This window comes from Rhinopithecus roxellana, chromosome 1 (genome assembly GCF_007565055.1).
Source record: "Rhinopithecus roxellana isolate Shanxi Qingling chromosome 1, ASM756505v1, whole genome shotgun sequence".
Lineage (NCBI taxonomy): Eukaryota > Metazoa > Chordata > Mammalia > Primates > Cercopithecidae > Rhinopithecus > Rhinopithecus roxellana.
Window position 1 is genome coordinate 10,339,668 of NC_044549.1, and position 20,561 is coordinate 10,360,228.

Sequence of the window (20,561 nt, forward strand, 5' to 3'; positions counted from 1 at the left end):
AGACCATCCTGGCCAAGACGGTGAAACCCTGTCTATTAAAAATGCAAAAAATTAGCCGGGCTTGGTGGCGGGCGCCTGTAGTCCCAGCTACTGGGGAGGCTGAGGCAGGAGAATGGTGTGAACCCGGGAGGCAGAGCTTGCAGTGAGCCAAGATTGCGCCACAGCACTCCAGCCTGGGCCACACAGTGAGACTCTTTCTCAAAAATAAATAAATAAATAAATAAACAAACAAACAAATAAATAAATAGAAAGAAAATAGATAATGAATAAAGTAAATGTAAATATTTTAAAGAAAAGTATTATTGACATTTTGGGCAGGAGAATTCTGTTTGTTTTTTGGGGGGGTCTGGTGTGGGGCTGTCCTGTGTACTGTGGGATGTTTAGCAGCACTCCTGGCCTCTGCTTATTAGATGTTAATTGCTATTCTCTGTTCCTCTAACAAGCAAAAATGTCTTCAGACATTTTCAAACATACTCAGGGGATGAAATTGTCCTCACATGAGAATCACTATTTTGAAGTAAAATAAAAGTGACTTCACAATAGTGAGTTAGTGCATAGCTTTCTTTAGGATTAATGTTAAGTACCAAGAGATCTTTAGATGAGTGTTACATAAATTTAGTTTGGAAACCCTTATGTAATAATATTGAAATAAGGCCAAGATTCACAAATCTTTCATCTGCAAGACACTTTAAAATTTCTAAATTTCCCTTAGTACAAATTTGCTATCGTGAGATTTTTTTATATTATGTGTGGATGAGAAGAGTTTGTGAATAAGAAGAACCTGTTTTTATAAATGAGACAGTGGGTGTATTTTAAAAGAATATATCTATCTGTCAATGAGGAAAACGATGTGAGAGAGAGATATAAGAGGGTGCACAATATGCAGATCATATAGAGCCAAAGTCTTGGACTGGGTGCTAATTTAACCAGACAGAGAAAGAGTTAATTTTGATGACTTTAACAGAACATAGTATGAAAAACATCAATTGCTAGTGTAGTCTAAGAGAGACTAGAAAACGCAAACTCACTGAAATGTGGTTAACATTACAGAAAAAGGGTCAAACAAATGTATCAGTGTTAACTTCACTCCTCAGAGCATGTTTCGTATACTGTACAATGAGAGCAACAGAATTTTCCATATGCTCTGTAAGAGTTCGATGAGCCAATGCATACAAAGCAATTACATCAATGCATAATATTTACCAAGTATTTGATTATTATTTGCTATTATTAGAAGATAGTTGTGACAAGTAAATTTGATTTTCTAACAAATTTAACCACCAGTTGGAAAATATTTCAAAAGACCATTATTCATTTATTTATTTATTCAACAATTACTTAATTGAGGTCCAGTAGTTATTCTAGGACATGAGGATAAGTCAGTGTACAAGATAAAGATGATCTCTGCTTTGATAAGCATGCATTCCTAAGAATATGCCAAATACTCAGTAACACCCTTTAAGACTAATACCTAATCTTGAGGTATTGCAATGTGAATGTCACAATGTAAAATATTATAATGTTACAATGTTACGATTCTAGTGAAACAATGGATAGAAACGGGTACTAGCACGCTTTCTTAGAAACTATACAAGTGTTTGTCAAATGAATGAATGAGCGTACTCACAGGAAGTAATTTTGTGAACACGTAAAATTATCAATATTATAATTTTCTTTCAACCAAAGACTGTAATATGAGCCATGCAGATGACTGCTACTTTGTGTGATAACCCACCATATTTCTTCACTCACTACATTATGCAATATAGGATGGTACAGTGGTCTTTGGTTGTTTCTCTTGGCACTTCGGCCATTATCCATAACAGGTTAAATGTTACTTTTATATAACCTTAAATTCCTATTATACTTATTCAGTTACAAAAGAAATAAGGTGCTTTTTTTTTTCCTGATAAAACATTTGATTCAAACCTTCTTTTTATTCATCTACAAAATCTAGTGATGGATAAATGTTGTTAAACCATTGACACAAAAGACTTTAAAAGCTTGTGCTTTTAAGATTGTCCATTAGGTGGTTTAATAGATGCTTCATCACAGGTCTTTTCTCTTTTAAAATCCTTGCTAAGGATATAGAAAATCCATTCTGCTGGATCAATATCTTTACTTTGATTGAAATCCTCAGTCATTCAAATGGAACATGAGCTATCCTTACTTCCCAAGTTCATAAAACCTTTAAATATTTGTTTGAAGTATTTATTTATTTATTTTTTGAGATAAAGTATCGCTCTGTCGCCAGGCTGGAGTGCAATGGCACGATCTCAGCTCACTGCAACCTCCGCCTCCCGGGTTCAAGTGATTCTCCTGCCTCAGTCTCTTGAGTAGCTGGGACCACAGGCTCATGCCATCACGCCCAGCTAATTTTTGTATTTTTAGTAGAGACAGGATTTCATTGTGTTGGCCAGGATAGTCTTGATCTCCTGACCTCATGATCCATCCACCTCGGCCTCCGAAAGTGCTCAGATTGATTACAGGCACCCCGAGCAAAAGAAGAAAAACCGTTTGTCCATAAATCTAGCTCTTGAAAGTCATTATGTTTCTTCCTAAATGAGCCCCAGAATATGTCAGACAAAATTAAAAAAAAAAAAAAGAAAGAAAACAGTGGGGTTTTCCACATTTAAACGTTCTATAGACATTCTAAAAGAATATTTTTTGTTTCTCCAAAAGTCTTAGAGCATTTTGCTTTTAAAATATCTGTGTATTTTAGCTGGATACTTACAAGTACTGAAAAATTATTTGTGAATGATTGAATATATGCCTGTCTTTATACACTTGTGCAAAACTTCCACTTTTTTTTTGCATTTTGAACAAAACTTTTATTTACTTACACAACACTTAAAGTAACTCTTACAATTTACTAAGCATAAGATATAAAGACACACAATTCAGTAAGTTAATTGTCAGATTTTGAGTGCTCAAAATGTTGTGAATATATGATAAATATACATTATATACATTCATGGATATTTAACAAATACAGTGTTGAAAGACTTGACTTTTTTTGGAAGGCATTTTAAAACAGCATGAAATTTGCTAGTTTGCAAAAAAGATCTGAGTTTAACATATAGGACAGAACTAGAATAAATAAATAGCAGTCATATTAATTGATTTTTTCTAACCCCCTTTTAAACTATTACTAATTGGTACAACACAATACATTATATCAGTAAATGAAAAACAGAACATCATACACATCTCCAGTGTACTGAACCAAAAGAGTCATTCTGTTTTGTGAAATAGCAGAGCAGGGTTAAATGTAACCCACATTGCTCCTACAGAGGAAAACAGAGGAATCATTTTCACAGTAAGGCTGAAATTGCTATTTAAGTAAAATTTGGTTTAGAAAATATTCCCAATTTCAATCCTTTGAAATATGTTTAAAATGAAAAACTATGAACCAGAAGAAAATCTATAATTATAAAATATATTCACAGAAAAAAAAAACAAAATAATACACACTTTTTTCCTAAATCTTAGTAGATAATTTGGCAAAGGCATGCAAGGAAAAGTTTGGATGATGCAGTAGTGGCTTCATTACTATTCCTATCTGGGTCAGTAAAAAGTGGAGTAACACAGTAAGTGCATAAATTTAAGATTATTTTAGAAAACCATTTACATGTAATCTGTTGTGCATTGTGCCATTCCTGATAAATAATCCATTCATTTTGATATGTAACAAAATAAATAATAGAGAGAAATATGTTTACATGGGAGTCTCACACATTAAAATAAATAGTTTGCCGACATCCTGGAAAGTGAAGACTGTCAAAATTAACTCAGTTTTTGAGATGACTACTTTTCTGTTCTTTGGTTAGCTAACAAAGTATGGTAGTTCTAAACTCATTTACAAGTATTATTTCTAGAATATCATTGATATCTTACTAAAATGTTTTTAGAATAGCATTGCTTAATCAACTCTCTCATGTACAATAAACTGTCTGATGAAAATAAATAGAAATAATGACAGAGATCTTTATCAAAGCCAAAATTACTTCCTGCTATTAAAAACAATTATTCGAGAGTCAAGTTTAAGATAATAACACCATTACTGTAGTACTTGTGGTTAATAAAAAGGTATTTGGTGACTATTCTAAAATAGCATATTTAAAGAGGAATAATTTGCATCATAGAAATATAAGCTAGCTTTGGCTGAATAATTAAATAAATGTCTTCACAATTGAGAACTACCTCTGCCAAAATCAGGTGAGTAAAAAATAGTTTACACATGTGGTATTTGCATTAAAGAGAAATTGGCATTTTTATCAACATAGAAAATTGTTACCTAATGATATCCAATGCAGATTATTTGTAACAGAGAGTGTGCAATATCCATTTAAGAAAATTTTTCTTTTTTAAAACTTTCTGTGGGTACATAATTGGCGTGCATATTTATGGGGTCCATGAGATGTTTTGATACAGGTATGCAATGTGAAATAAGCACACCATGGAGAATGGGTTATCTATCCCCTCAAGCATTTATTCTTTGAGTTACGAACAGTCCAATTACCTTCTGCAACTTATTTTAAAATGTATAATTCAATTATTATTGACTATAGTCACTTCGTTGTGCTATCAAATAGTAGGTCTTGTTCATTCTTTCTGATTTTCTTCTTGTACTCATTAACCATTCCTACCTCCCTCTCAAAACCCCAGTATCCTTCTGAGCCTTTGGTAACCATCCTTCTACGCTCTATGATTATGAGTTGAATTGATTTGATTTTTATATCCCAGAAATAAGTGAGAACATGTGATGTTTGTGTTTCTGTGCATCACTTATTTCACAAAACATAATGATCTCCAGTTGCGTCCATTTTGTTAAAAATGACTGGGTCTCATTCTTTTTATGGTTGAATAGTACTCCACATTAAATTAACTATGAACTAAGATTAAAAGTTAACCTAAGGTTTGCAACTTAAATATTTAACATTAATTATATGTTAATTAATTGATATATTAATAACTCTATCACTTAATAATTAAATATTAATTAATATTTAATATTCATTATAATGTTAATCTTGTTCATCTACATTCTAAACATCAGACACTGATAAATTTCAATTAAGCATTTAAAAATATTTTACAATAGTGTAATAAAATGATGATGAAAAGATATATCACAAAGTTTATTGCTGGCCATGCATAGTAGCTCACACCTGTAATCCCAGCACTTTTGGAGGCCAAGGTGGGAGGATCATGTAAGGCCAGGAGTTCAAGACCAGCCTGGGCAACACAGTGAGACTCCATCTCTTCAAAAATGGGAGAAAGAAAGGAAGGAAGGAAGGAGGGAGGGAAGGAGGAAGGAAGGAAGAAAGGAAGGAAGGAAGGAAGGAAGGAAGGAAGGAAGGAAGGAAGGAAGGAAGGAAGGAAGGAAGGAAGGAAAAAAGAAAGAGAGAGAGAGAAAGAGAGAAAGAAAATTAGCCAGGCATGGTGGAGCACACCTGTGGTCCCAGCTACTTACTAGGCTGAGGCTGGAGGATTGCTCATGTGAGCCCAGGAGGCCGAGGCTGCGGTAAGCTGTGATCACACCACTGCACTCCAGGCTAGGGGACAGAGTGAGACCTTGTCTAAAAAAAAGAAAATAAAAAGATTACTTCCACTCATTTAATAATTATTTATTAAGCACACACTTTTTTTAAACACTATGCAAGACATGGAGGATATATCCATGACTTTTAAAAAGAACATTACACAAGGGTGAAAAAAGGAACTGCAGCAGTGGTATCTGATCAGATTTAAAGGTAATGAATGATTCGCTTAGCAAATGGCATTTGAATTAAGATTTTTAAAACATGTAAGAATTAAATAAGCAAGGAATCTCTCCAAAATGGAGCCTTTCTGATAATTTGTATGAAGGCAAAATGAAACACATTTATTAAAGAACTTGATAAAAATAAAATTGCCTGGAATTCAAATAATAAAACAGAATATTAGAAGACAAGAACATAAAGGATAGAGGCTATGCAGGACTTAAATGGTTTAATAATTTTTAAGATAAACGATTATGAAAGGTTTTAATTAGTAAGTTGATGTGACCAGATTTACGTTTTGAGAAGACAGTTTTGTTTAGTTGTAAGAGTAAGATTTAAAGGGTTAAAATTTTGACACAAAGGAGATCACTTACTATTTTGGCAAACTAGATTAAAATAGTGGCTATGGAACTATGAAAAAATAGTGAATTAATTTGAAAATTATTTAGAAGATAGATTAACAAGAGTTCAGAGGTAATTGATTATAGAGAAAACAAGGAAACAGTAGGTATTTGGTATATGTCACTGCATGGATGCTAGTCGTATCTATAGAGTTAGAGATCTATGAAGGAGAAACATGTTGGGGGAGGATTGGAGACTGAGTTTGTTTTGAATACATCAAATGTGCCAGGCCTTTTAGATATCCAAGTGAACATGCCACATAGGCATTGCACATAAATAAGCTTGCGAAGCAGAACAGAACTAGGATACAAATCCATGAGTGATTGGTAAGTACATGGAAACTAAAGACATGAGTGAGGCTTAAAAGGCCTAGAGAAAATCATAAGAGAACAGAATTTGAATCCCATTCACCCTGATCTTAAACATTTAAAGGCTACATAGAAAAATACCATCCAACAGAATCTGAGAAAGTGTAGCCAGGGACCCGAGAGTTGAACCAGGAGTAGGTGTGTGGCAGGGAGGGGGTTGAGGAGCAGATGAGGCATAGGTATTCATGAAGGAAATCTAAGGAAGACAATTTTTTAAATCTCCTTTTAAAAATTATCTTTACATAAATTCCTTTTTTTGTTTCCTTATTTATTTGGAAAGATAAGTCTTAGAAACAGGAACTAATCAAACACTTGGAATAATTTTGAAGTCAAATAAATGAATACTGTCTTACATCTCTTGATTTTTAGTAACTTAGAGTTTATTTAGGTTACTCCTGAGAGTTTTATGGAAATGTGTGCTAAGTTTAATATTACCTGCTTTGGCGTTTGCTTATAAAGGAAATTCTGTGTGCCAGATCTAAAGGGAATGCTGAAACATGCTTCAAGGGAACATTTGTTGCACATATTCTCGCCTCTCCTGTACTGCTCAAACTAAACAGGCAGAGCTAAGCCACATTTTGCCTTCCTCTTTTCTCACAGCTGCCGGCCACCGTGTAATTTACCTTACTAAAGCAGATCCTGATGGCAGTCTTCCATTTCCCTTTGGCACGTACTATTTTTGTGTACTGAGAAGGGCAAAAGTGCCTGGGAAACAACACCTCCTCCTCACCAACCTCCCCCACCCCCACCCCCGCGAGCAGTCCTCAACCAAAGACGATACATATTCCATAAACAGTCCTGTCTCTTGCCCATCAAGTAAGGTAACTCAGAGTCACGTCTTCCACTCACTCTCAGTTCCACAGTGGAATTGAACTCAGTTTGCTTTGCTCACAGGGTAGTCTGGTCAATAACACAGGCTTCATTTACTTCCTTCCCTTCCTGTCTCACTTCTCAGAGCTTCCTGAGATTACCACCTGGCACATTCCCCGCTCAATAAAAGACACGCCTCTGGGTCTCTTTGTGAGGACACTGACACCGTGTTAGGGTTCTCCAGAGACATGGAGCCAATAGGCTGTACATACATATAAAAGGAGATTTATTGTAAGGAATTGTCCATACGATTATGGAGGTGAAATCCCAAGATTTGCAAAGTGAGTCAGCAAGCTGGAAGACCAAGAGTGCCAATGGCTTAGTTCCACTCTGAGTCTAATGGCCTGAGAACGAAGAGAATTGATGACATGGTTCCAGTCCAAAGGTCTCAGGATCAAGACCCAGAAAGACCCCAAATTTCCATTCTATTCTAAAGGCAGGAAAAAAAGTCAGTGTTGCAGTTCAAACGACATCGGGCAGGAAGATTTCTTTTCTACTTGGAGGAGGAGCCGCCTTTTTATTTTATTTAGTCCTCCAAGAAATTGGATGAGGCCCTTTCATATCATGGCGTGCCATCTGCTGTACTCAGTCTAGCAACTTTAATGTTAATCTCATCCAAAAAACAGCCTCACATTCACACCCAGAATAATGTTTGGTCGAATAGCTGGATACCCCAGGGCACAGTCAAATTGACACACAAAATTAAACATCACAGACACCCATGTTAACATAATTCTGTTTCCCAAAATTATACATATCTGATCTTTCACCTCAAACTTTTTCCATAAAAATTAAACTTTCCTTTATAATACATCATGGGGAAAATACATTTTGCTATATATATGTTTAGTTAGAGGTCAAAAGACCATAGACCTCAGTTTGACCAGAACAGTGTGGTTCACACATTAATATTTTCTCTTTTTCTTTTAAAAATGTCCTGCTTCAGAGATGAAATTATATGATTATCCTAGTCAATAACTGATTCCATAGATGTGCTGATAATGGAAAAAATTAATAAAGTATGTTTAAATCTGATACTCAATGTTTTTCTAACAGTTAAAAAAGTATGATGAATATGTATCATATTTCTTCAGATTAATTTTTCTTCCTAAGTCATTTTACACCACAAATATTTACTCTGATGTATTTGAAATGCTTATTTGCAACCAGAATATTATTTTTTATTATCTTAAATGCATTCTCTTGTTTAAAGAATTGACAGAGAATGCATTTGAAAAGCATACATAATTTTAAAGTATGATATAAACTATTACATTTATATTATACTTTATTATTCTATATATGAAACATCTAAATAATATTTTCCTTAGATAAGGTAACCCACTTAAAAATTACACAATTGATAGTAACTCATTTAACTGGCTCCAAAATCAAAGAATGTGTCTAATAACAGTGCAGATCAATTCTTCTGTTACAGCTAAGAAGGGAAGAGTAAGAATAATTGTGATCTTCTGGAGAGTTCCGAGCCTGTTTTGTTTATTGTAGAGAATGTGAAGATAAGAGGAGAAGATGATTCCACATTGACTGTGGACCAGACAATGCCAGGACTAGCAAAGTCTCATAAAGAAAGAATGTGTTAATATTGTCCCTTTTTTGAGCTCATTTTCCATTTCTTCTGTGAAATATCTTATCTTTGTGTTGATTAAGGAATATTGTATGTCATACAAGTTATACATATAAATGTCTGAAAATATTCTTTAATTCTCACTAGGGATGATTTATTGTTAAATGAGAACAAATAATTTTCTAACAAACATGCAGTAGCATATATAACAAATGTTAACTTTTAATAAAATCATCAATGCTATTCGAAGTGACTCACTAGCTGTACTTCAGAGCCAGCCGCATGTACCCAGTGCCACATCGTTGCATTTTGAAAAGATTCTGCATAACGCTTGTGAGACAGTAATTGATCTTGAGTTCATTGTGGGTTCCTTATTGTGAGTCCCTGGTATTCCTGTAACAATGAAAGTGTTGTTATTCAGATGCACATGAATGCATTCAGCCCATAATAATAGTATTCATAGCCATCTATAAATAGTTTAAGAAACAACTGTATGAAATGCTTGATATTCATCTGAACCACTTTCTGCAATTTCACTTTTAAATTCAGATTTCAGAAAAAATACAACAGTGGTGCTCAGGAGATATTGAGGTATTTTTGTTCGCTTTGCATAGACAGGTTGTTAGCTTTTTAAATCACACACCCTATTTTACCAAATCTAAGAAACCCTTTGTAAATATACACAATTATAAATAATATGTAAGAAATGCTGAACACACAGCATGGTGCACAGTTATTAAATATCTAGTTTTGTGTGTGTTTAATCACCCTTCTTAATATTCTTTTGTTTCTAGATACACCATCAGTTAAGATTATACCATCGACTCCTTTTCCACAAGAAGGACAGCCTTTAATTTTGACTTGTGAATCCAAAGGAAAACCACTGTAAGTGAGTTAATAAGCAATAAAGCTTTTTACTTTTTTCTGTTATCTTGCTTTGATTACAGGCTTTAACTGCAGAAATCCACAGTTTTTGTCGTTTCTTGGTGGACAAAGTGATCTCTAGAACAGATAACCCCATGAACCATGTCTTCATTAATGTCTATGGAAGATTGGTTTTTACTTTGTCATCTAGTGAAGTTTCTGGGAAGATTTCCAGATGGTATTTCTTTTTTATTTTTTCCAGTAAGATATTTTAACCTGAATGGAGTGTATCAGTCACTGTTTATATCATCAGACTCTAAAAGCTGCCCATTGTTGAACTTAGTTCTCCCATGAAAAACATAGAAAATACCGAAGCATCCCCAAAATATGTCCAGGTTTTAAAGTTACATGGAGAATGATTTTCATAAAAGGCAAATCAAATCTATATTTCTTATGAAACACCCAATGAAACAAGTAATGGGTCACAAACTCAATGTGCTTAACTGTAAAGTAATTTCATTATTAGAATATAGGCACGTCAATGTGATAATGTCACTTCAACTCTAAAACTTCACCTTTTGAAATTTGTGTTTATAAATAGCTAGTCAAAGAATACCAATTATTAAGCAGAACTTACATATGGATATTTAAATATGGATTATTTAAATTCTATTTGAAAGCAACATGATCATTCTAATATAGGAATACTCTAGGCCTAGCTTTATGAAATTTACTTGATTTTTTAAAAGATTCCAATTTATTTGAGTTCTGTTTAAATTTTAATAGAAGGAATTAAATTGTTCTTTGTATATAACTATATGAGATTGCTTCTGGCAAATCAGGTTAAATTACTAAAAATTTGCCTCCAATAACATTTATATTATTTAAGGATGTTTCATATTGTCCCATCAGGAATTTTTCTAAAATAATTGTATGATAGATGCCTGACATTTTAACTTCATCAAGTGTATGTATTATATTTTTTACCATATTAATAAAACCATGCCCTCTTTACCACAGTTTTGATATTTTTAAACTGTTCTCTCTTCTAGTAATTATTTTGCAAACATTGTTTTTGCTCTTCTTTCCTTCAGATTTATCCAAAAGTACGTTTGTATACATTTGGATTATATGCACAATTTATGCAATTAAATGAGGTGAAATTAGGGAACATGCTTTATAGAATGCTTGAAAATAAATGAGTGCCTGTTCTAGTAGCATCCGATTGTCTTACAATGATTCTTTGATTCCATATCTACTTCCAACTGTAGAAACATTATTTTACTTATGGAAATCATTAGACTTTACATTTTATATAATTAAATATTTAAGTAGTTTATATCACTCATCTAAGATATGGTTGAATGAATGTGTCTTCTTTTAATCTCTTTTCAGTTACCTAGAAATAATCTTGGATGTGTAATAATCCTCTGCACTGCAGATGAATGAAAAGCGCAACATTTCTCATTTATTTTATTTAAGAATACAAATTTCAAGAGACTTATAAAATGGAAAATATTACCTTTTGTCAGAAGTTTCCTGATTACTATCATTTTGCAAACAGAGAAAGGAAATAAGAAAGGCTTCCTATTTTGCAGAAGAGAAAACTAAGGCTCAACTAAAGTTTTAACTAAATTTTCCTATTTATCCAGATTTAAAATGAGTGAGTGAGAATTTGAATTCAGTTCAGTCTTGCCCAAACCCTTAACTCTTTCAATTATGTGCTGCTACTTCAATTGCTAAATGTAAATTTCCATTTATTCTAGCTAAAGTTGCTTTTGAAAAACTAGAATGGGACTGACAATGATTTTTACCAATGAAGTTGAGCCCCTAGATGCTTTAGGGCAGTGAACTGGCTAGTTTCATGATATATTTCACTGTTGCCATCCTCCTTTATTAGGCTTTCTTCTATATTTATATTATTTCTGGAAACTTGTCGAATTTCTACCAAACTAATCATTTCTGGTATGGGTTCATAACCACATAAAAATCTGTAATTTAATATGGTAGCTTTTGGCAAATAACTCATAAGCTCTACAACATCTTCAAAGTAAAGTAGTCATGATATGTTGCCTTCATCTTCACAGATCCCAATGTTATATTCTGTATGCTATGGTCCACAAGTAAATATGTATTCAGTGATTTCTTGTATTATATTCTCATTCACAACTTCTCCTTTATCATATTTCCTTGCAGACTGTCAGGACATTAGCATTAAAGTTAGAATCAACTTCTTTGATACTTTTCTTCATTTAGACTACTGCTTTTTCTTCATTCTTCATAATCATCTTAAATAAACTTCTCTAGATTGTTACAGTAACTATCTTCTCCATTAGAGGAAGGCATTGATCCTTTAAAAACAGTCTCATTTTTAGCCTTTCTGTAGTTTGTATACTATTTCCAACAGTGCCGGATGAGGCAGAGAGGACAAAAAACAAGAGAAGTCTGAAATAATTGGATTTTCCCAGAAGGAAATCTTACTGATCATAAAGAAAAGTCTTACTAGAGCAAAAAGAACAGGATGCAAATTGAAATGGTTTAATCAGGGAGTTAGTAGGTTGCAGGGAAGTGAAGATAGTCACTAAAGGAAAGACTATCAACTTGAAAAAATGAATCAAAAAGTGGAAGAGGGATAAGAAAAAAATTTGTCAAACACATTTTAAAATAAAACATAACAATAATAACACATATAATGGGGAGTATTGCATATTTTAAAATAGCAACAAAAGAGTGGGAGTTGAAATGAAATGTGTGAAATACTCAATCAGCAGGTTAGAATGACCTGTTTCACTCCGGTAATCACTGTCAAAGTTCTACTCCATTACTTTGCAACTATTGTACCTGTATCTTCATTTTGTTATTTAAGAACCACTGAGAAGCAACACTATAGCTTAGCCTTTGAGTGAGGCCCCAAGCACTTAATATTTATCATCTTTATCATTTACCTGACCCACATCTCATTAGCATGTGAAAATCAGGAATGAATAGTGGCTGTATGATTTCTTTATATCCTGTAGCTGTCTTCATTAATGCATTTAATTTGTGGTCAAATCTTCATTGTTTCTTAAAAAGTATTTGACTAATATGTTTTGAAGAATAAGTTATTCACAATAATTAGGTTTATTAGTAGTAGGCAAAATCACACCACTATCTTTTGTGTAAATCACAACATCATGGCATGGCTCAAGTTGCACTGAGGCTGGTGTTCCGAACCTGCCCTTCTTTATGCTAATGTTGTTTTCCTTGTTCTAAATGTGAGGGCCCCAGTGACTGTTTATGAACAATCATGCCTTATTTGCCTGCTTTGGACTGAAGCCTTTTGCCATTTTCCTGTGAAACAGCTGCATAACTTGGGCCAGGACCAAATTGTTCCACTTGACACTACTATAGAAGCTTTCTATTCTTTCCTTAAAAGAGAGATTACTGTACATGTCTGTCCATTGTTTTAATTTTAGTTTAAAGTGCGGACCAAGCTAATGCCAGCCACTTTTCTTTCAAGTCGCCAGAGTTGTTGCAACCCTCTTCTTTCGTTGGCTGACTTCCCAGACAGCTTTCAGGCAGTAGCATTATCCGTTTACAAAAGTAAAGGAAAACACACACACACACACACACACACACACACACACACACACATACACATCATGAAACCTTTATATTACATTCAAGTCATGACCTTAAATGGTATGAGGTTGCCCCCAACACGCTGTAACTAATGAGTCATCATTCATTTTAATCAAATGTGCAATGCTTTTTAAATTCACCTCCAAAAAAGCGATGTGACATTTTCAGTGAGATAAATATGTATTTGGCATCCATTCTGTAAAAGAAAATAATTATGGTATTGATAAATTTTTCTATATATCCAGCACAATGTTTATGTTGTACTTACTATTTTACTTTCGGGTAACCACAATTTTTCTTTTGTTTTTGCCATAAATTTAGTATGCATAATTGCACAGCACATAACATTCCAATTCTATAAAAGAAGAAAGAATTTAATCCTTAGGAAGACAGATCACATACTATACAGCAACTAGTGAGATGTTTTAGAGAAATAATTGCACATCTATTTTTGAAATGATCAAGAATTAAAGAACTCTGATATGTATATATTAATGTATTTTTCTATTAGCATAATAGAGAATTTTAAACAAACAAACAAAAAATAGACAAAAGGCTGGGTGCTCACACCTGTAATCCCAGTACTTTGGGAGGTCAAGGCAGGAGAATCCTCTGAGGTCTGAGGTCAGGAGTTCAAGACCAGCCTGGGCAATATGGTGAAACCCCGTCTCTACTAAAAATACAAAAAAAAAAAAAAAAAAAAAAAACCAGGCGTGGGTGGTGGGTGCCTGTAATCCCAGCTACTGGGGAGGCTGAGCAAGGAGAATCTCTGGAACCTAGGAGGTGGAGATTGCAGTGAGCCGAGATCACGCCATTGCACTCCAGACTGGGCAACAAGAGCAAAACTCCATCCAAAAAAAAAAAAAAAAAAGACAAAAAATTAAAGCAGAACAGTTTTATACAAAGTCAATTTTCCTAGCCTAAGATTTACCTTTTTACAAGTCACAGGTTATTTGCTAATCATTATACAGGCCAATTACCATCAGACGAAATGACAAAATAAACCAGGAATTACAGAAAGCAAGTTATCATCTAGAGTGAAATGTTGTTTACCAAAATAAGATGAAATATGTATTTTAAAATAATATTAATCTATAATAGCAATTTTACATTATTTGACCTAATATGTAGCAGTTGTTATTACAGAATATTTACCTCTCTCCTGCTATATAGAAAATCTCTAATTAATCATCGAGACCTGTATGTTATTTTCAAATAGGATGCCTAAGCTGTCATGCTTTGAGGCACAGAATGTTTTGGGGTATTGTAGAAAGAGAATGAGGACCTAGGTTTAAATTATAAATCTTTGGATATCCATGGCCTGAGTAGTCCTGAGCAAATCACTTAACCACACCAAGTATTTTATTTTCTTCCTTTTTTTAAATTGATGAACTTTATTTTTAGAGCAGTTTTAGGTTCACAGCAAAATTGAGTGGAAAGTACAGAGATTTCTCCTATACCTCCTGCCCTCACCCACTCACAGCCTTCCTCAGTATTGACATTCCATGCCAAAATTTTACATTTGTTATAATCAATGTACCTACACTGACTCATCATCATGACACCAAAGTCCAATGTTTACATTAGGGTTCACTGTTGCACATCTAGTAGTTTTATCTCTAAAATGAAGAACACAAAATTTAGCAAACAGGTAGTTTTAATAATGACAGTGTATATGAAATATCAGCCTCCAAGTAATTGTATGATACCTCATGACAATGAGGATGATAAATTATTATTTGATCAAGGAAATACGTACAGTGTATCTCAGCAAATTTCCAACTCTGAGGTCTTAATTATATATTTAATACACATGCTAATATTAGGCTATTATGGCAGTTCTGACAACTGAGTTATCATCTCACATATATTCTCAGGCAATGGAATCCAAGACTTCAGGCAAAATAAACACATTTCAGGACAATGGGTCTGTATTTTCAAAAGCATATTTAAACAGCAAAGGAACCCAGACTGAAGTCATGACAAAACTGATATAGCAACTTGGATATTTTATTTGAAGTTAAACAATAATAGTAATAAATTAGAGAGAAGAGAGGCAGTGTCATGAACCTCGGTTGGCGTAAAATCCAAAATAGTTAAAATGAGACACTGGAAAATCCTGAGCCACAGGAAAAGCCCCTTCACTAATTTACCTTAATTTTAAGGTAACACAAGTTTAGATCAATTTGCAAGGAAGAGAAGGAATTAAGATTGAGTCTTAGTTTGATACGTGTGGGAAAGGCTACACTCTGAAGCAGTTTTATTGGGATGAAAGGGACTAAGTGGTTAGCAAGCTTTGACAAAGAACAAATGCAGATCTGGAAGGCCTTCAGCAACCCTAACTAAGTAGATGGTTTGGCTCAGGAGTGGTGACGAATCCAGGGTCAAAGATTTATAAGACCTTGTTTTGGCATAGTTTTTCATAATTTTCTCTCACGCATAATTGTTTAATTTAAATCACACAACTATTATGTTGTAAAAGGTTTACAAAGACTGTTGTAATCATTTCAATTTTTTTTAGATGAGGTAAAACAAGCCTTGTTCAAGTTATATGTTGAACACAGCTGATAAATGGTAGAACTGGGATTACAAGCAAGTTTTCCTTTTATAGTAACAACAATGATGGTTGTATTTTTTTGTTTTTTGTTTACCCAGTGATTTTTAGCATTGATTTTTTTTCACAGTAATTCAATAATGTTGGGAAGCATTGAAGACTTCTTCTAAACTGCTAGGACAGCCCATATTTCAATCAAATAGTTGTTAGAAAAATACCAGTTATTAGAAGAGAAAACCAAACACCGCATGTTCTCACTCATAGGTGGGAACTGAACAATGAGATCACTTGGACTCGGGAAGGGGAACATCACACACTGGGGCCTATTATGGGGAGGGGGGAGGGGGAAGGGGGGAGGGATTGCATTGGGGAGTTATACATGATATAAATGATGAATTGATGGGTGCTGACGAGTTGATGGGTGCAGCACACAAACATGGCACAAGTATACATATGTAACAAACCTGCACGTTATGCACATGTACCCTAGAACTTGAAGTATAATAAAAATAAATAAAGAAAGAAAGAAAGAAAAGAAAAAGAAAAATACCAGTTATGTAGGCTCAAAGCTTTGTTAGCATATCTAAATATTATTTAAAGAGTTTCTAAACAGACCTAAATATACCTAAATAGTTTCTGCCTAGATTTTATAATGAGACCAATAATTGTTCAATTCTGTTATATATATATATATATATATATTAAAAATAGATTATATTGTATTCTTTTTCTTTTTAATTATACTTTAAGTTCTAGGGTACATGTGCACAACATGCAGGTTTGTTACATATGTATATACATGTGCCATGTTGGTGTGCTGCACCTATTAACTAGTCATTTACTTTAGGTATCTCTCCTAATGCTATCCCTCCCTGCTCCTCCCACCCCACGACAGGCCCCAGTGTGTGATGTTCCCTTTCCTGTGTCCAAGTGTTCTCATTGTTCAATTCCCACCTATGACTGAGAACATGTATTGTTTGGATTTTTGTCCTTGCGATCGTTTGCTGAGAATGATGGTTTCCAGCTTCATCCATGTCCCTACAAAGGACATGAACTCATCCTTTTTTATGGCTGCATAGTATTCCATGGTGTATATGTGCCACATTTTCTTAATCCAGTCTATCATTGATGGACATTCGGGTTAGTTCCAAGTCTTTGCTATTGTGAATAGTGCCATAATAAACATACTTGTGGATGTGTTTTTATAGCAGCATGATTTATAATCCTTTCAGTAGATACCCAGTAATGGGATGGCTGGGTCAAATGATATCTTTAATTCTAGATCCTTGAGGAATTGCCACACTGTCTTCCACAATGGTTGAACTAGTTTACAGTCCCACCAACAGTGTAAAAGTGTTCCTATTTCTCCACATCCTCTCCAGCACCTGTTGTTTCCTGACTTTAATGGTCGCCATTCTAACTGGTGTGAGATGATATCTCATATTGGATTTGATCTGCATTTCTCTGATGGCCAGTGATGATGAGCATTTTTTCATGTGTCTGTTGGCTGTATGAATGTCTTCTTTTGAGAAGTCTCTGTTCGTATTCTTTGCCCACTTTTTGATGGGGTTGTTTGTTTTTTTTTTTTTTTTTTTTCTTGTAAATTTGTTTGAGTTCTTTGTAGATTCTGGATATTAGCCCTTTGTCAGATGAGTAGATTGCAAAAATTTTCTCCCATTCTGTAGGTTGCCTGTTCACTCTGATGGTAGTTTCTTTTGCTGTGCAGAAGCTCTTTAGTTTAATTAGATCCCATTTGTCAATTTTGGCTTTTGTTGCCATTGCTTTTGGTGTTTTAGACACGAAGTCCTTGCCCATGCCTATGTCCTGAATGGTATTGCCTAGGTTTTCTTCCAGGGTTTTTATGGTTTTAGGTCTAACATTTAAGTCTTCAATCCATCTTGAATTAATTTTTGTTTGAGGTGTAAGGAAGGGATCCAGTTTCAGCTTTCTACATATGGCTAGTCAGTTTTCCCAGCACCATTTATTAAATAGGGAATCCTTTCCCCATTTCTTGTTTTTGTCAGGTTTGTTAAAGATCAGGTGGTTGTAGATATGTAGTATTATTTCTGAGGGCTCTGTTCTGTTCCATTGGTCTGTATCTCTGTTTTGGTACCAGTACCATGCTGTTTTGGTTACTGTAGTCTTGTAGTATAGTTGGAAGTCAGGTAGCATGATGTCTCCAGCTCTGTTCTTTTGGCTTAGGATTGTCTTGGCAATGTGGTGTCTTTTTTGGTTCCATGTGAACTTTAAAGTAATTTTTTTCCAATTCTGTGAAGAAAGTCGTTGGTAGCTTGATGGGGATGGCATTGAATCTATAAATTACGTTGGGCAGTATGGCCATTTTCGTGATATTGATTCTTCCTATCCATGAGCATGGAATGTTCTTCCATTTGTTTGTGTCCTCTTTTATTTCGTTGAGCAGTAGTTTGTAGTTCTCCTTGAAGAGGTTCTTCAGATCCCTTGTAAGTTGGATTCCGAGGCATTTTATTCTATTTGAAGCAATTGTGAATGGGAGTTCATTCGTGATTTGGCTCTCTGTCTGTTATTGGTGTATAAGAATGTTTGTGATTTTTGCACATTGATTTTGTATCCTGAGACTTTGCTGAAGTTTCTTATCAGCTTAAGAAGATTTTGCACTGAGAAGATGGGGTTTTCTAAATATACAATCATGTCATCTGCAAACAGGGAGAATCTGATTTCCTCTTTTCCTAATTGAATACCCTTTATTTCTTTCTCCTGCCTGATTGCCCTGGCCGGCACTTCCAACACTATGTTGAATAGGAGTGGTGAGAGAGGGCATCCCTGTCTTGTGCCAGTTTTCATGGGAATGCTTCCAGTTTTTGCCCATTCAGTATGATATTGACTGTGGGTTTGTCATAAATAGCTCTTATTGAGATATGTTCCATCCATACCGAATTTATTGAGCGTTTTTAGCATGAAGGGCTGTTGAACTTTGTAAAAGGCCTTTTCTGCATCTATTGAGATAATCATGTGGTTTTTGTCTTTGGTTCTGTTTAGATGATGGATTACGTTTATTGATTTGCATATGTTGAACCAGCCTTGTGTCACAGGGATGAAGCCCACTTGATCATGGTGGATAAACTTTTTGATGTGCTGCTGGATTTGGTTTGCCAGTATTTTATTGAGGATTTTTGCATCGATGTTCATCAAGGATATTGGTCTAAAATTCTCTTTTTTTTGTTGTGTTTCTGCCAGGCTTTGGTATCAGGATGATGTTGGCCTCATAAAATGAGTTAGGGGGAATTCCCTCTTTTTTCTATTGATTGGAATCATTTCAGAAGGAATGGTACCAACTCCTCCTGGTACCTCTGGTAGAATTCGGCTGTGAATACGTCTAGTCCTTGACTTTTTTGGTTGGTAGGCTATTAATTATTGCCTCAATTTCAGAACCTGTTATTGGTCTATTCAGGGATTCAACTCCTTCCTGGTTTAGCCTTGGGAGAGTGTAAGTGTCCAGGAAATTATCCATTTCTTCTACATTTTTAGTTTATTTGTGTAGAGGTGTTCATAGTATTCTCTGATGGTAGTTTGTATTTCTGTGGGATTGGTGGTGATATCCCCTTTATCATTTTTTATTGCATCTATTTGATTCTTCTTTCTTTTCTTCTTTATTAGTCTTGCTAGCAGTCTATCAATTTTGTTGATCTTTTAAAAAAACCAGCTCCTGGATTCATTGATTTTTTTTTGAAGGGTTTTTTTGTGTCTCTATCTCCTTCAGTTCTGCTCTGATCTTAGTTATTTCTTGCCTTCTGCTAGGTTTTGAATGTGTTTACTCTTGCTTCTCTAGTTCTTTTAATTGCGATGTTAGTGTGTCAATTTTAGATCTTTCCTGCTTTCTCTTGTGGGCGTTTATTGCTATAAATTTCCCTCTACACTGCTTTAAATGTGTCCCATAGATTCTGGTATGTTGTGTCTTTGTTCTCATTGGTTTCAAAGAACATCTTTATTTCTGCCTTCATTTCGTTCGATATCTGGTACTCATTCAGGAGCAGGTTGTTCAGTTTCCATGTAGTTGAGCGGTTTTGAGTGAGTTTCTTAATTCTGAGTTCTAGTTTGATTGCATTGTGGTCTGAGAGACAGTTTGTTATAATTTCTGTTCTTTTACATTTGCTGAGGAGTGATTTACTTCCAACTATGTGGTCAATTTTGGAATAAGTGTGATGTGGTGCTGAGAAGAATGTACATTCTATTGATTTGGGGTGGAGAGTTCTGTAGATATCTATTAGGTCCGCTTGGTGCAGAGATGAGTTCAATTCCTGGATATCCTTGTTAACTTTCTGTCTCGTTGATCTGTCTAATGTTGACAGTGGTGTGCTAAAGTCTCCCATTATTATTGTGTGGGAGTCTAAGTCTCTTTGTAGGTCTCTAAGGACTTGCTTTATGAATCTGGGTGCTCCTGTATTGGGTGCATGTATATTTAGGATAGTTAGGTCTTCTTGTTGAATTGATCCCTTTACCATTATGTAATGGCCTTCTTTGTCTCTTTTGATCTTTGTTGGTTTAAAGTCTGT

At 34.5% G+C, this 20,561-nt stretch overlaps 1 protein-coding gene across 2 annotated transcripts in view; it reads left to right on the forward strand.

Annotated features, from left to right (window-relative positions):
• The window catches only part of CADM2 (cell adhesion molecule 2), a 1,116,362-nt gene that overhangs the window by 980,962 nt on the left and 114,839 nt on the right, over positions 1-20,561 (forward strand). For both annotated transcript variants that reach the window (XM_030939707.1, XM_030939705.1), the window contains one exon: positions 9,785-9,875. In XM_030939707.1, the coding sequence (XP_030795567.1) occupies positions 9,785-9,875 (91 nt within the window). The remainder of the gene's footprint in view (positions 1-9,784; positions 9,876-20,561) is intronic.